The following is a 15,882-nucleotide window of genomic DNA, read 5'->3' on the forward strand; positions in this document are numbered from 1 at the left end:
GAAGGCTCCTGGGTAGGAGTCCAGAGTCTGGGGAGCAGCTCCTCCTGTGAAGCCAAGGCTCCTGTGGGTGGGGAGGGGACAGTGGTGATCTGAGCCAGATGGGACCCCTATCCCTAGGCCCCACAAAGAGGGGAGTGAAGAACCAGGGCTCGAGTCTGTGCCCACCCTCCCTGTCTTCAACTACACACTGCAGTGAAGACTTGCCCCAGCTACGAAGCAGGCTTGCAGCCAGAATCAAACCAGGAAGAAATACACAGCAGCACTGCCGCTTCCCTGGGCCCCCTCCTCCCATGGCCCTCTCACTCCTCCCCTCTGGTGGTCAAACTTGGCACTTCTCTCCACCCTCAGGTGCTGGTGCAGTTTCGGGAAGGGTGGAAACCTGCTAAACAGGGTGGCCAAAGCCTGAACCGGTTGGACTGGGCGGTCACATCTCCCCCCAGGAGCCCTGTCCCTCTCCTGGCCCACAGAGCAGAGGCAGAAGCCCCACAGAACAAACCACTTTATTAGACTGTGGGTGCATTGGGGCCTGTGTAAAGTAGGGGCGCGGAGTGGGTGTGGTGCCGGAGAGGCCTGGGGAGTGCAGGGAGCTTGGAGCAGCTCTGGCTCCCTGTGCTAGGTCAGGCCAAGTTGGGACTCCCTCTTGGGGGAAGGGAAGAGGCAGCAGAGGCCAGATAGCCACTTTCCACTCCTCTCATCCACCCCCATGGCATTAAATAAACAAAAAGCAACTCTGTACAGCGCAAAATTCATAGGCGGTCCTTATCTCCGCTCTGGACTGTGCAGAGTGGGAGGGGTAGCGCTGGAGGACAGGGTTGGGCCTCCAGCTTCTGACGCTGCCCAGTCCCCTTCCCAACACCTCGGTGTGGGGCAGGCAGCTTTGAACAGGAAACAGGCCTCCAACTTCCTCTGAAATCCAAGGTAAGCAGTTCCATCTATGGGACTCCTGGCTCCAAGGCTTTCTTTCCTTTCAGACCCTGGAGCCTTCTCAGGAACAAGTGGTCTGAGCTTAGCTGAGATATCTCTGACAGGGGCTAGAGCCCTGGCCTCTGAGGCAGGCGCCTGAGAAACAGGCAGGAAGGGTCTGGTCCCAAAGTCTTTCCCAGCCCAGGCCCCCTCCTTGGTAAGGAGGAAGCAGGGTCAGGTGAGAGCCGGTGAGAGCCCGTGAGAGCCCCAGGCCGAAGGGCCAAGGTAGCCGCAGGCTCAGAGGGGTCGGGTAGTGTGGTTATAGACCAGGTGCTCTGTGTCCTCTGTGGTGGAAACCGTGGAGCTGGCGGGGGTGGGGGGCGGGGGGTGGCGATGGCTGTGGCGGTATCCGTGGAAGCCCTTCTTCTGGTTCTTGAAGAAGCAGTACCCCAGGATGGCTACCACCACCACGATGCAGGCGGCCAGGAACACCGCAACGGCCACTTCCGCGGAGCCTGGGGGAAGACAGGACAGAATGAAGAGCTCCTGGGACCGGCTCAGTTCTGATGCCCACCCCCCACTCTGTATCGAGAGGACCAAGTCAAATGGATGCCAGATGTGGAAGGACCTGCAGCACATGAGCAGCTGAATGGCTCTATGGGGAGCTCAGTGGGACAGATTCTGTCTGATGGGGCCCCGGGTCTCAGCTCCAAGTTGCTCTATTTGCAGGGAGCTCGGAGAAAGGCCTGGGACTGACAGCAAACACCTACACACTCTTTACTGTGCTTGCCTCCCCTGCTATGGTAGGTACGACGATAGCTTGTGACACTCTGTCCCTCTAGCCAACCTCAGGATCCTTTTCAACACAGGTGTCGGCAGGCACAACCCATCGTGTGGAGCTGATTCTGGAGTTGATACTACTCATTGGTAACGGGGCAGACCTGGACTTACCTACATTGGGAATGGGGGCTTCCCGCCGCAGACCAAACACATCCTTCTCTACAACATGATGGGGGAGAGACAAGTCAGTATTAATGGCTGATACTCAGTTGCTCCCCAGCGCCCCAGACTCCCCACTGCCATCCTCTCCCACCCCCATTTCAGGTGCTCTGAGGACTCGGTGTGACCAGCCCAGGCTTTGGGACAGAGCACAGTGCTCTAGCTCAGCCTTTCCCCTCCCTAATTTCTATCCACCCACTGCCCTGCTCACTGGAGATGCCACGACAGGACTCAAGACACTGCTGCTCATCCTCAAAGTTGTTCTTGTTGCCATAACAACCGCCATAGGTAAAGCGGGCGCAGCGTTCGCTGAAGGGGTTGTAGTACCAGCGTGGGATGTTCTCCTTGCAGAGGCCCGTGTCTGGCAGGTCCACGCAGTGCCCTGGGAGGCGAGGAGCAGGCAAAGGAGTGAGCAAGCCCACGGGGCCTCCCTGTTACCCTTCACCAGGCTCCACCTCGCTGCTGCCCGCCACCTCCCAATCCACATCATCCTGAGGAAGGCTGTGGTTCCGTGAGGGCGTCAGGGGCCCCAGAAACATCGGGCCCATTTGCAGTATTGCCAGAAGCAAGAAAGACTTATCATGGACAATAATCATAGGCACAGAAGTAACTACCCTGACTCACATAATTATTCCTTTTTTAATCTTCTTGCAGCTTTTCTGATTGTGTCAAGGTCTTGGTTTTCTCTCTAGTCCTGATGGTCTACCTTTTAACAAAAGCGGCTGAGGGCCTAAGCCTTGGCAGACACCCATGTCCAGCTACAATGTATTAATGTTGTTTTATTATACTTATTTTAATAGTCAGTCTCAAGCTTTGGTATGTAATAGTGAATTTCCATTTATGGTAGTGATGTGAAATTTCCCTTTTAATACATTAAATTAAAAGAATAATTGAATAATAAAAATATTAAGTAAATACTCTCTGCGATCTGTGGGCGTGGCTACATTTCTGAAGGTGTTAAGAGGCTGGCTATGGCCCGGCTGGTGTGGGTCAGTGGTTGAGTGTCAACCTATGAACCGGAAGGTCATAGTTCAATTCCTGGTCAGGGCACATGCCCAGGTTGTGGGCTTGATCCCCGGTAGGGATCATACAGGAGGCAGCCGATCAATGATCCTCTCTCATCATTGATGTTTCTTTTTCTTTCTCTCCCTTCCTCTCTGAAATCAATAAAAACATAAAAAAATGAAATAAAAAAAAGAGGCTGATCATGCTTGGGAAACAGCCAAAGAAGAGAGCTGGAAGCCCACCCTGGCTCTTCTGCCCACAGCCTGGCACACACAGCAGGCCCTTTCGCACGGTGATAGGATGAGTGAGATTGGTAGTGTCAGCATCTGCCCTCCCTGGAGCATCTGGGGGGGGGGGGGGGCTCACCTTTGTTACTGGGGAAACGGAAGTTCTGAAGCTCCTCAAAGCCGCTGGTGTCTGCAAAAATGAAAGATCAGAGGCACAGCCCCAATAATGGTCTCCCAGGGATGCAGGGTAAATTGTCAGGACCTCCCCCCGTGCTGCCCACCACCCCTCCACCTCCCAGGCCTTACATTCATCACAGGTGGCCTCGTCGGAGGCGTCAGAGCAGTCGGGTGTGCCGTCACACTCCAAATAGCTGTCGATGCAGCAGCCATTGCTGCAGTGGAACTCGGAGGAGGGACAGGTGCCAGAGCACACTGAGTGGGGGAGGAATTGGGAGGGGGGTGAGGTCATGCTCCAGCAGAGGGTCCATCATCTACCTGGCCCTCTCTGCCCCAACACAGCATCATGACACGTCCACTATTTCCCCACCTGTCCCCCATGAACCCTTCCTCACACGAACTGGGCAGATCCTGATAGGAGGATGCTAGGCTGCAAGGGGTGGGGTGCTTGTGCTCTGTCCACTCACTACGAGGGGAGGAGTGGGTTGGGCAAAAGCAGCTTGGTCAAGGGCGTGGACATGATATGGGCTGGAGATCTGGCAGGAGTGAGGGGAATAGGGAGAGGAGCAAAGCCTACCTGGATGGTGCCTTTCCTTGGAGGAGCCTGGGAAAGAAAAAACCAAGAAGTGAGAGGAGACAGGGCCAGGCCCAGAAGGGATGAGCTGCTGGGGGGCCTGGGAACGGGGGACTCTCATGCCCACTTCTCTGACTAGTGAAGAGAGACCACCTACCTTGAGGGAAAGTCACCTGATCCCCAAAGCTGCCACGCAAAGGCCCACCTTGTACATCACGGCAGGCTAGCTTGCACTCTTCCTCCCGAAGGTAATTGTTCTTGTTGCCCAAGCAACCTCCATACACAAAACTCTTGCAGATCTGTTCTTTGGGGTCATAGTACCAGCGGGGGAAGGAACCACGGCAGCGGCCCACCTTTTTGGTTACGAGGCAATATTCTGTGGGGAGGAAAGCTTGTGAGGGGGGCCAAGGGGCCAATCAACAGATGGGGGTGGCTCTAGACCAGTGATGGTGAACCTTTTGAGCTCAGCGTGTCAGCATTTTGAAAAACCCTAACTTAACTCTGGTGCCGTGTCACATATAGAAATTTTTTGATATTTGCAACCATAGTAAAACAAAGACTTATATTTTTGATATTTATTTTATATATTTAAATGCCATTTAACAAAGAAAAATCAACCAAAAAAATGAGTTCGCGTGTCACCTCTGACACGCGTGTCATAGGTTCGCCATCACTGTTCTAGATGCTGCCTACCTACCCCCCTCACCTTCTGTCTGCTTGGCGGAGAGAACAGTGACTGTGATGTTGGCCGTGCTCTCTGGCTGGTCTGAGCTGTCCAATGTCAGCTGGAACAGGTAGGTGCCTTCCTTGAGTCCCCAGAGTTCCACCTGGTCCGGATCTTTCCTCTATACATAGGAGTGGCCATTAGGCTGGGACCCCTGATGCCCTTGGGCTTTTCCAGGCCCTCCCAGCCACACAACCACCCAGGGAGAACAGAGGGACTTGCTATTACATGTATCCTCAGCATCTATCCACCTTGGCCTATGGCCCCAGAAGGAAAGGGGGCCCTGGAGAGCTGAGTGGAATCAGGGAGCCAGACCAATGTCTCACCTCTACCCTGACGTCCGGGTCACCCTGCAGTAGGTGCCAATCTGTGTTCTCCACACCCTTCAGCAGCAGGGGTTCCTGGGGCTGTACCTTCAGGTCTATGCCTGCCCAGATCTTGGGGATCCGGGACCCTGGGGGGAAGGTGAGGTAAGGTCAACTCACACTGAACGGACCAGATCTCTCCTGGGGATGGGGAGCTATATGGGCCACACCTAGACCAACCTAGGGCTCAGCAACCAGCATGGGGCACAGGTGGGGACCCACATCTAAACCACCATCTTGCTCTCTATTTATATTAAAGACATTGTTATGTTGTAAGACTTACTTTCTGAAGCAAATTACTGTACAGCATGTGCCATCTGATCCCATTTAGGAAAAAAAAATTTCAGGGGAGGTTTAGTCCTCTCTTCTACAATAAGTAGGTCTTGTACTAACTGCTCAGTGGTTGAGCATTGACCTATGAACCAGGAGGTCACAGTTTGATTCCCAGTTGGGGCACATGCTGGGTTGCGGGCTTGATCCCCAATAAGGGGCATGCAGGAGGCAGCCGATCAACGATTTTCTCTCATCATTGATGGTTCTATCTCTCTCTCCCTCTCCCTTCCCCTCTAAAATCAATAAAAATGTATTTAAAAACACACACACAAAAACAGTTCCTGTTCTAGTATACCTTAAAAAAAGAAAAGAAAAAGACAGGATAGAAAAATACGTAATGAAGGCAGAAAAGGCTGTGTGAGGACAGAGGCAGAGACGGGAGTTATGCAGCCACAAGCCAAGGAAGCCCTGGAGCCTCCAGAAACTGGAAGAGGCGAAGATGGACCCTCTTCTAAGGTTGTCAGAGGGAGCATGGCCCTGCCAGCATCTTGATTTTGAACTTCCGGCCTCCAGAACTGTGAGACAACAAATTTCTGTGATTTTAAGTCACCCAGTTTGTAATACGCTGGTACAGCAGCCGCAGGAAATTAGTACTGTCCTTGAAGGGCTTGCAGCCCAGTTAGGCAGGTAAGACCCAACCACACGAAGCTACATGGGAGAAAAGACCCAACAAGATGAAGCCATATGAAGTATGTATACAGGACAAGGAAGTGGATGGACATTCAGAGAAGAGAGAGGCTCTAAAAGACTAGAATAATAAGAAAAGTCTTTTTGGAGGAGGGAGAAAGAATGTATTGATTCTTTTTTTTTTTAAAATATATTTTATTGATTTTTTACAGAGAGGAAGGGAGAGAGATAGAGAGTTAGAAACATCGATCAGCTGCCTCCTGCACACCTCCCACTGGGGATGTGCCCGCAACCCAGGTACATGCCCTTGACCGGAATCGAACCTGGGACCTTTCAGTCCGCAGGCTGACGCTCTATCCACTGAGCCAAACCGGTTCCGGCTGTATTGATTCTTTTTTGTTTTTATTTGTTTGGTTGTGGGGAAGAATGTGCTAGGTTGTTGATGACAACAGAAAATATGAGGGGCTTGGATAGGGTGGCTTAGTGGTTGAGTGTCGACCTATGAATCAGGAGGTCACGAGTTGCAGGCTGGATCCCCAGTAGGGGGCCTGCAGGAGGTACCAATCGATGATTCTCTCATCATTGATGTTTTTATCTCCCTCTCCCTTCCTCTCTCTGAAATCAATTAAAAACAAAACAAAACACAAAAAACTGTTTAAAAAAAGAAAACATGAGGGGCCAAAGCAAGGAGTTGGGGATTCTCAAGGCTGGTAGTGTGACATTAAGGAGACCAGCTGGCCTGGACAAACCTCAAAGGGCCCTGAATACTAGGCCAGGGCATGTGGACACAGAAGGAGTGACATTTGAATGTTTAACCACTGGTGGTAAAGGAAGGGGACACTGGCTGCGAGAGAGGGTCTAGAATCCTAGAAGCCCTGGCCGCAGCAGACACTGACCTTCTAGATGCGTGATGGAGGCCCAGGAGAGCTAAGGCAGGGCCAAGGGCCAAGGGCCTGGGGAGCAGGGACTCTCCTGTTTACCATCTGCCTGGAACTATTTCTTTCGTTCTATCTATCTATCTATCTATCTATCTATTGCTTAAAGTATTACAAAGAGTATTACATGTCCCCGCTTTTTCCCCGCCCTTGACAATCCCTTGGCCTCCCCTACCCCGCAGTGTCGTATGCCCATTGGTTATGCCTGGAACTATTTCTATGGAACAAGGAGGCTGGCAAGAGGACCGGTACAGTGGGGCAGGGCAGATGCAACGAGAGTGGCCTGAATTAAGGGAGAGCTAAGGGAATGGAAAGGAGGATGTCAGCATCAATGCTGGGCACATGCTTCAGGCTTCTGTGTCTGACAGGTGCTGGGAGATGGGGAGGAAGGGCTAAGGCAGAAGGGAAATCAGATACAGAGGAAATGTGTGCCTTCAGTCACAGAGAATTTAAATTTGAGGGAGGTAGGAGCCTCCAGAGGGGAGGTACGCAGTGGGAGCTCCAGAGAGGCCAGGGTTGGAAACAGATGTGGTCATACGTATTAACAAAGCTGCCACTTGTTGGATGTGTCTTCAGCACCACGCTGGGTACTTCACCCGCCTCACCTACAACACGAGTAAGCAAACGAGGCCTGCAGACCAAATCCAGCCCACCACCTAGTATATTTTCAAATGGTTGAAAAAAAATCAAAAGAATAATATTCTGTGACATGAAAAGTACATCAAATTCAAATTTGTGTCCGAACCAGCCTCGCCTATTTGGTTACGTATTGTGGACGGCTGCTTTCACCTCACCACAGCAGAGCTGAATATTGCAACAGAGACTGTGTGGTCCACAAAGCATAAAATATTTACTATTTGAAAGTTTATAGAAAGTTTGCTCACCCCTGATCTATATCACCTACCTCCCTAAACAACCTGCTACAACTGCATTCTTTTTTTAAAATATATTTTTATTGATTTCAGAGAATAAGGGAAAGGGAGAGATAGAAACATCAATGATGAGAGAGAATCATTGATCAGCCTCCTCCTGCACACCCTTTACTCGGGATTGAGCCCGCAACTTGGGCATGTGCCCTGACCGGGAATCAAACCATGATCTGGTTCATAGGTCGATGCTCAACCACTGAGCCATGCCAGCTGGGCTACAACTGCATTCTTATCCCTCTTTCCAGAGGAGAAAACTGGCACCAGAGAGGTTAAATGACTTGCCCAGGGTTGTTCAGTTTCTATATGGTAGACCTGGGGTGTTCTATCTGATTCCATAGCTTATTCTTTCTCCAAAATGCCATATTGCAGGCCACTCATTTGCTTACAGGTGAACTTTTGATTGCTTTTATAATCTTGGGATTTTTGTTTTTAGTTTAGGTAATATAGGTACATGACGTAAAATTCAAAAGTACAAAAGGATAGTGAAAATTAAGTTCCCTCTTCTCCTAAACCCCCAAGTTCTTTCCAGAGACATCTACTCTTGCTAGTCTGTGTGTGTGTGTGAGACTATCAACAGAGATAGTATTGAACTCATAAGCATGCAACACAGTTGTTTTTTTTTTAGTTGCACATACTCGTTGTATAAATACACCATAATTTACAACTTATTTAACCAGTCCACCAGTATCCTCTTGATTTAGTGTTCCCTCCTTCCCTTCCTTCTCTACTAACAACTAAGCCATGCTGCCTCAGGATTTATTATTACTATTATTTTTAAAAAATATATTTTATTGATTTTTTACAGAGAGGAAGGGAGAGGGTTAGAAACATCAATGAGAGAGGAACATCAATCAGCTGCCTCCTGCACACCCCCTACTGGGGATGTGCCCGCAACCAAGGTACATGCCCTTGACCAGAATCGAACCTGGGACCCTTCAGTCTGCAGGCCGACGCTCTAGCCACTGAGCCAAACCGGTTAGGGCTATTATTACTATTATTAATATATCACCACTGTTTCCAATTACAGGATGTGTTGGCAGACATTGTGACCTTTCCCATTCTTGCTATTTATAAACAATGCTACAGGGAACACCTGGCTGGTAAGTTGTGCTACACATGCATAATAGAGCCACAGCATGAATTCCTACAAGTGGAATTGTGCTGTGGGTAATATGCATTTACAGGTTTTGTGGATACTGCCAAACTGCCCTCCACAGAGGATCTGCAGAGGGCACGTCCAATGTAAGAGGGAGTTGGAAGGAAGAAGAGAAGGTAAAGAAATAGTAACAGCTGGCTGGAGTCTGAGTCCCAGGGACACTTCAGAGGTGACCTCTGAGAGACAAAGCGAAGGGGGCAGTGACTGGGAGGAGGCCCTTCCTCCCTCCTTGCATTTGTCAGTAAGAAATCAGCTATCTAAAGGGGAAAGAAGACGGACTACTTGGCAGTCTACGTAGCAGACAGACAGGCTAGCCCCACCGGCACCCAAGGTGGAAGTGGCAGGCAGAGTGATGTGTCAGACTCTGGGCCAAATCAGCCATGTCCACCCCCACACAGCTGCTTGTCTCCAAGCCCCAGTGCCCAGGAGCAAGGGGCAGGTGACCGGTCCTACCACTCCCTCCTTCCCACCCCCAAGAGAGCAAAGGGCCAGAGTAGTAATAAAGCCAGCCCCTCCCTCAGCTGCCTGCCCCAGGATGTCTCCAGGCAAACACAGAGTCCACCTCCTAAGCCACTCCTCCAAGGGAAAGGGGGGAGAAGGCAGAAGCGGAAGGAGCGAGGTGCTCTGGAGGCCACAGGAATCTGGACTGGACTGGCCCGGCCCGGCCACAGGCAAGGAAAGGGGAACAAACAAACCCACCGGGGAGGATTTCTCTACCTCACACAAGAATCAAAGGTTTACAAGTCCTAAGCACCTGCCCATCTTGCCTGACAAAATGGCTTTATCCTGCCCTTACCCACCTCCAGTCTCTCTAACTGGACTCAGCTGAGAATGGGTTCCTTGACACCACACAGCTTTCCCCACTCCCCAAAGCACTGCAACACCCTGAAAATGGCCTGGAGCTCACACCCAGTCCAAGCCCTACCCAGCTCCCTCAGTGCCATGGAAATTCCCATCCCATCCTGCCTTGTTTGGGGTGGGAAAGTTTCCAGATGAGGACGGCTGGTTCCAAGACCATGTGGCCCGGTCCAGCTCAGCTCTCTGACCAGACTCCAGCATTTCAGGCCCAGGCCTTGGAGTGGGACTCCCAGGGTTGCCACTGTCAGCTGCAGGAAGGGCACCAGCAGCTCAGGTCAATTAGCGTCATCACCACCTACACTCTGCCACTTCCTTGTGGAACAGGCTCAGGTCCTGGCCCAGAGATGGTGCCCCCTCCTGGAATCCCCATCCCAGAGACCCAGGAGAGCTCCTTGAAGGACAGGAAGACGAGTGGGCCCTTAACCTGAAGAGAGTCTAGTCCAGAAAAGGGCTGGAGAAGACAGTCTCTTCTCCACTTTGCGGAACTGAGGTCACCCCCAGACTCAGCCCTTCCTTGGGCTCGGACCGGGTTACCCCCTGGGCTGTCTTGAATCAGAGGCAGGTCTCTTGCAGAAGGTGGTCTTGTGTGAAAAACAGCACAGGCGTTGGAGGTCCTGCCTGGGGTTGAGCCCCAGGTCTACCATTTATGGGCCAATTATTTATCATGGGAGTCAGTTTCCTAATCTGAAAGGTGGGATGACCACGAATAGCCCCCTTTCAGAGGTGGCTGTCATGAGGCTCAGGATGAGGGTGAATGGTACAGCAATGAGAAGCTGTAAAGTGCTCACAGAGGTTATCAGCTGTGACCCATCCCTGCCCTGGAGCCCCGCCTGGCCAGAACAGCAGGTGAGGAGATGGGGAACAAAGGTCTCTGGAGGGGCCCTCATCTCAGCTAATTGCTCAGTCCCCGGAGAAAAGAGGAGGAGCCCTGGCCCCCACTTTTCCCTGATCCCCGGAAGTAAACAAGGTGAACAGAAGGCTTGGTACCAGATCCTGAGGCAGGGAGAGGGAGCCCTGCCTGGCTCACACGCACACACACCTGCCGGGACAGCTGACATCCCTGCCCTACCAGGTATACATACTGATGAACTGACTCACCCACACCCTTCTCACTCCCACCCCAGAGCCTCTGGCTGCTATGCCCCCTCCCCCTCCCTTTTTGGGTCAACCCCAGGCTAGACTTGTTCTTAAGTGTCTGGGGTCAGCAGTTTCCCCCAGACCACCAAAGGCCAATAGGTGGGGGGCGGGGTGCAGAGATGCTAACCAGTCCCCAGCCCATCCGTGGAAGAGGATTCTCTCCTCCATCAGGCGCACTTGGTGCCTCAGGCCTGGGGATGCCTGGCCCGGGGGGTGCCCGCTGGTCATGAGGCGGCCTCCAGGCAGCTCACTCCCTGCCTCAGCAGCACATCAGGGCCAGAAACCAAGAATCCGGAGGAGCTGCCTCCTCCACCCCATGCACACAGCCCAGAGCGCCAGCCCATTCGACACCACCCTCCATTCAGGAGCGAGTCCGGGCTTCGCGATGTCACCCCTCCTCCCTCACCAAGCCTGTACTCTGTTTACTGTGTATTCTGCCTACGTCTAAGGAGGAACGGGGGTAGAGTGGGACCCTTCTCAGTAACCCTTCCTGCAGCTCGCCTCTTCCAGGACTCCACAGCCATCTCCTTTTCGGGGTCTCCCTAAATCCACCCCTCGCCGCACCCCCGTCTCACCTCCAAAGCCCTGAGTCCGCAGCTCGCGGTAGGAGCGGTAAACCTCCCTGGTGAGGTAGTTGACGAAGCCCTCCTTGGGCGCGAACTTGCACACAAAGTTCTGCTCGTAGAGGCAGTTGACGAGGAAGCAGGCGGCGGCGCCGTCCTCCCCGCCGGCGGGCTGCAGCTCCACCAGGGCCAGGTTGCAGCCGGGGGTGGTGCAGCAGGCGCGCACGCAGTCCCGGCCGCGGCGCACGGCGGGCGAGCCCAGGAAGGTGGCCCCGTTGCTGACCGAGGCGTCGGTGTCAAGCACGAAGGAGGGCACCCCGGGGGTGAAGCGGTCCAGGCAGGCGGCTCCGGCGGGCAGCGCGGGGGGCGTGGGCGGCGGCCCGGCGTCGGTGCCCGCGAGGCCGAGCGCACACAGGAGCCACAGGGCGGCCGCCGGGGTGCGGGCCGGGGGGCGGGGGCCGCCAGCCATCGTCGTCCCAGGGGCCATCGCCCTCCTGCCCACGGGGGTCACCTTCACTGTGCCGGCCTCTGGGCTCCGAGGGCGCTGGCGACCTGAGAGAGGGGAGGAGACAGGCGGCGGCACTGGCTCAGCCGGGAGCCGGACCCGCCCGGGGAGCCTTCCCGGGAGGCGGTGCGGCCCGAGGACGTGCTGGGGAGCTCGGAGCGCCCCGCAACCCGGCCGCCAACCCGCGGCCCGAAGGACGGCGAAGGAGGTCACGTACCCGGACACACGCACGAGCGTGGAACAAAGGGCCAAACATGCTCCGAACCCGCTCCGTCGCGGGGCCCCGGTTACCTGCGCAGGTGAGTGGGGTGGGGCCGGGGCGGGAGAGGTTCCGGTCCCGACTTCCTGCGCGGCTCCGGTCGCCGCTTCCGCCCAGGTGCGGGGTTCGCCGGAGAGCCGCCTTCTCCTCCCCGAAGTTTCTGGTGAAACTGAGTCAGCGCGCCGGGGCGGGGCGGACATTAACCCCAGCGCCGCCGCCCCCGCCCACGCCCCACGCGCCTCGGCCGGTGCTTCCCAGCCTCGCTTCCGGGGCGCCTGTCGCGCGGCCCCGGGACCCCGACCCTCCCCCGCAGCCTGGTCCCGGACAGCGCCCCCGGAGGCTGCTCTGCGCTGGCTCCACCGAGTCCAGCTGGCAGGGGGCCTGCGCCCGAGAACAGCACCCGGACGCGCGGAGGTCCGGACGCGCCAGGGGAGTCGGCGCCTGAGGGTCGGGCGCTCTGGGTGGGACGGCTGCCTCCCGCTTCCCTTTCGGGAAAGGGCCAGCATTCCCACCCGCAGGCACAGGGATGGGGATCGAGGCGGAGAAATGGGGGAAAGCCCGATGCAAATGACTTCGCCGTCCTCGTCGGCCCTCGGGAAATCAATTCCATCTCCTGGCGGTGAGAGGTCCCGGAAGCTGTGCGGTTGCGCCTCCGAAAAGTGGAACCCGGGTGCCTGCACCCCCGTGACCACCCTTGCCAGGCCCGGGAAGCCCTTCTGTTGTAATGTACCCCGCGAATCACAGAAGGACGCCTTAAGAAGCCAAATTAAAGAGTCACATTTATTGCAATCCGGGACTACGAGGGAGCCATGCACTCCAAATCTCGAAATGCCCTCCCCATGCCCACCACCAGATTTATAGGCAAAGATCACAAAGGTATTGATTACATCCCATGGTTTGGAATGAGGAACCTGGTTCGGAAAAAAGCAGTTTACAGAAGCAGAATTAAGCATGTTAATTATAGTTTTGGGTCTCCGGATCACTGTCGACAGAAACACATTATCTGGGACCGCTGGGTTGACAGGGAAACATCTGGAACCCTCAGGTCTTGGGATAATTGTGCTGTCCTGGTTCCCAGGTACAGAGGAATTTGCTTTCTAAAACCAGTAAGATCACAATCAATGGGATATTCACATTACAATCAATAAGGCATTCAATCGAATGGGATGATTTATACAATTCAGAAAATCAAAGTAACTTTTCTATTGTTAAGCCAAACAGCAGAGTTAGAGTTAAACTATAGTTTCTACCTGAGATGATTGCTACCATACTTCACTTCTTTCTGCCAGAGTGAGGAACAGATGGTTTCCCGCTGCCAGGCTTCTCCTTGGCCGCAGTCGTGCCCTTTTGTTGGAGTTCGTTTACTTTGGAGTCTCGGTCAGAGCTGAGTCCCTGTTAGTGCTCCTGGGCCAGCTGCTCCCTGCCTGGTGCACAGACTCCTTCTCCTCCATCTCTCGGGGGATGCGCTTCGTGTAGAGTTGGCCACTCTCTTCCAGTGAAATGTCATCCTGGGAAGCTAGAGGTTCCAGCTCACCAAAGTAGCTGAGTGAGTGACCTTCATAGAACCGTGGATTCCTTGTAGCCATGCTCATTGCTTTTCCTGAGTGAGGAATTCCTCTTAAAGACCATTCTTTACAAAGCAAGATTGGTCCCATTAATTCTCTTCCAAAAAGAGACGCCACATCTTTTCATGATGACTTAACCCCTGACCCCTTCATGAGAAAATTCTTCCTAATATGTTATCTAGAACAGCTTTACCTACTAGGTCTTGTAGCAAAACCTTTGGTCATTTTCCTGACTGAACTGCAACATCTCCCCGCTGTCCACATTATGGGTGGGAATCTGGGGTCTTTCTCCCTTTCTCTGGATTTTCTGAGTTTTACCACAGCCTCTGGCACAGTGCTACACATAGGGCAATCAATGATGGTATGCTGGGACTGAAGTAAATGATTGTGTAGTTACTGGGAATAAAGACTTTCAAAATATATATTTTTATTGATTTCAGAGAAAAATGGAGAGGGAGAGAGAGATAGAAACATCAATGATGAAGCCGGCTGGTGTGGTTCAGTGTTTGAGCATCGACCTATGAACCAGGAGATCATGGTTCAATTCCCAGTCAAGGCATATGCTTGGGTTTTGGTCTTGATCCCCAGTGGGGCCTCAAGAGGCAGCCAACCAATGATTCTCTCTCACCATTGATGTTTCTGTCTCCCTCTCCCTCTCCCTTCCTCTCTGAAATCATATTTAAAAATAAAGAAAGCCCTACTTTAAAAAAAAAAAAAAGAACGTTAATGATGAGAGAGAATCATTGATTGGCTGCCTCCTGCATGCCCCACACTGGGGACCAAGCCCACAACCTGGGCATGTGCCCTGACCGGGAATTGAACGATGACCTCTTGGGTCATAGGTTGACACTCAACCACTGAGGCACACTGGCTGGGTGGGAATAAAGGGTTCTATTATTTAATTCCCGTCTCCCCCCCCAATATCTTATACATACAAGAATCCTAACAAGGTGACTACTACCTTATGGTAATACTACATTACCACAGATTTATCATTACATCCATTATACACACCATTAAAAAACCTAATTTTATCAAGCACCAACAGTGCCCAAACCCTGTTCCTCAGCACTTCCCACATTTGGCCCCATCTACTCAAACCAAGAAAGTAGGTACTATTTTTATTCCCATTTTACAGATGAACAAACAGGCTCAGACAGGTTAACTAACTTGTCAATCACATGGCAGTTAGCAGAGCGGGGATTGGAGTCCCAGCAAGCAATTCTATTGCTTCAGTGAGCTTTTCCGCACTTAGAATTCTGAGTTCAGATGGAAGTTCCACCTTCACCCCAGATTCAACTTGACTGAAACAAAAACTCATTTTCAAGTGGTGAGCGGCCACCATTAGCTGAGAGACTTACTGTGTGCCAGGCACTGGACATATAATTGCTAATGCTCAGACAACTCAGGATGATTTCCACTTTGCAGAGGTTTACTAACTCTATCAAGGTCACATGAAGAGTGGGAGGCAAGCCTGTATAGGGGTTGAACTTGTGAGCGTCACACTTGAGACGACTGGGTTTAATTCTCTTCTCTGCCACCTACTATCGGTGTGCCTTAGTCTCCTTGTTTACAAAATCGGGCTTCATGGGATTATTATGAGGATTATATGAATTAACACAGAAAAAGTATGTGACACTGAGAACTCAATAAGTGTTATTGGAAAAAAGGGACAGAGCCAGAATTTTATCCCGTCTCTCTGACATCAAAAACTACACTTTTCCACCCTGGCTGGTGCGGTCCAGGTGGTTGGGTGTCGTCCCTCTCTCTGGTGCTTCAAAAGATTCCTGGTTCAACTCCAGGCCACGGCACATGCCTGGGTTGCAGGCTTTCCTTCTCCTTCCTCTCTCTCTAAAAATCAATAAAAAACTGTGTAATGTTTATGTTTGTTTGTTTTCCCCCACGTCCCGCGTGGTTCAGCGTTCAGGATCTGGAAGAGGGCCGCACGCAAATGAAAGAGACAAGACGAGAAATAATAATTTGGAAATATTGGGGGACCAGGCGGGCAAGTCCAACTCAAGAGGAAGGACTTCCCCTGGTG

At 52.7% G+C, this 15,882-nt stretch overlaps 1 protein-coding gene across 3 annotated transcripts; it reads right to left on the bottom strand.

The window, feature by feature from the left end:
- Nucleotides 1-481: 481 nt before the first annotated feature.
- SPINT1 (serine peptidase inhibitor, Kunitz type 1) lies at nt 482-12,385 on the bottom strand. 3 transcript variants are annotated; one of them, XM_070425008.1, is made up of 11 exons: nt 12,309-12,385; nt 11,525-12,064; nt 4,936-5,063; nt 4,592-4,730; nt 4,043-4,261; nt 3,889-3,915; nt 3,441-3,566; nt 3,274-3,324; nt 2,114-2,284; nt 1,855-1,902; nt 482-1,418 (listed from the first exon to the last, which is right to left on the bottom strand). In XM_070425008.1, the coding sequence occupies exons 2-11, from the start codon at nt 11,997-11,999 to the stop codon at nt 1,201-1,203; spliced, it is 1,602 nt and encodes a 533-aa protein (XP_070281109.1). In that variant the 5' UTR covers nt 12,000-12,064; nt 12,309-12,385; the 3' UTR covers nt 482-1,200. The 3 variants fall into 3 exon arrangements, with proteins under 3 accessions (XP_070281109.1, XP_070281106.1, XP_070281114.1); XM_070425005.1 differs by having other exon boundaries at nt 12,235-12,342; XM_070425013.1 differs by having other exon boundaries at nt 4,091-4,261; nt 12,235-12,341.
- Nucleotides 12,386-15,882: the final 3,497 nt, after the last annotated feature.

This window comes from Myotis yumanensis, unplaced genomic scaffold (genome assembly GCF_028538775.1).
Source record: "Myotis yumanensis isolate MYYU_CA2020_CCGP unplaced genomic scaffold, mMyoYum1.0.hap1 SCAF_1, whole genome shotgun sequence".
Lineage (NCBI taxonomy): Eukaryota > Metazoa > Chordata > Mammalia > Chiroptera > Vespertilionidae > Myotis > Myotis yumanensis.

What these genes read in the sequence shown, in the direction of transcription:
- SPINT1 (XM_070425008.1), bottom strand. Translation starts at nt 11,999, where the DNA reads ATGGCCCCTGGGACGACGATGGCTGGCGGCCCCCGCCCCCCGGCCCGC. An exon ending in GCGGACTCAGGGCTTTGGAG is followed by an intron (nt 5,064 to 11,524) that starts GTGAGACGGGGG and finishes CCTTCCCCCCAG; the next exon opens with GGTCCCGGATCCCCAAGATC. An exon ending in CGAGGCCACCTGTGATGAAT is followed by an intron (nt 3,325 to 3,440) that starts GTAAGGCCTGGG and finishes TCATTTTTGCAG; the next exon opens with ACACCAGCGGCTTTGAGGAG.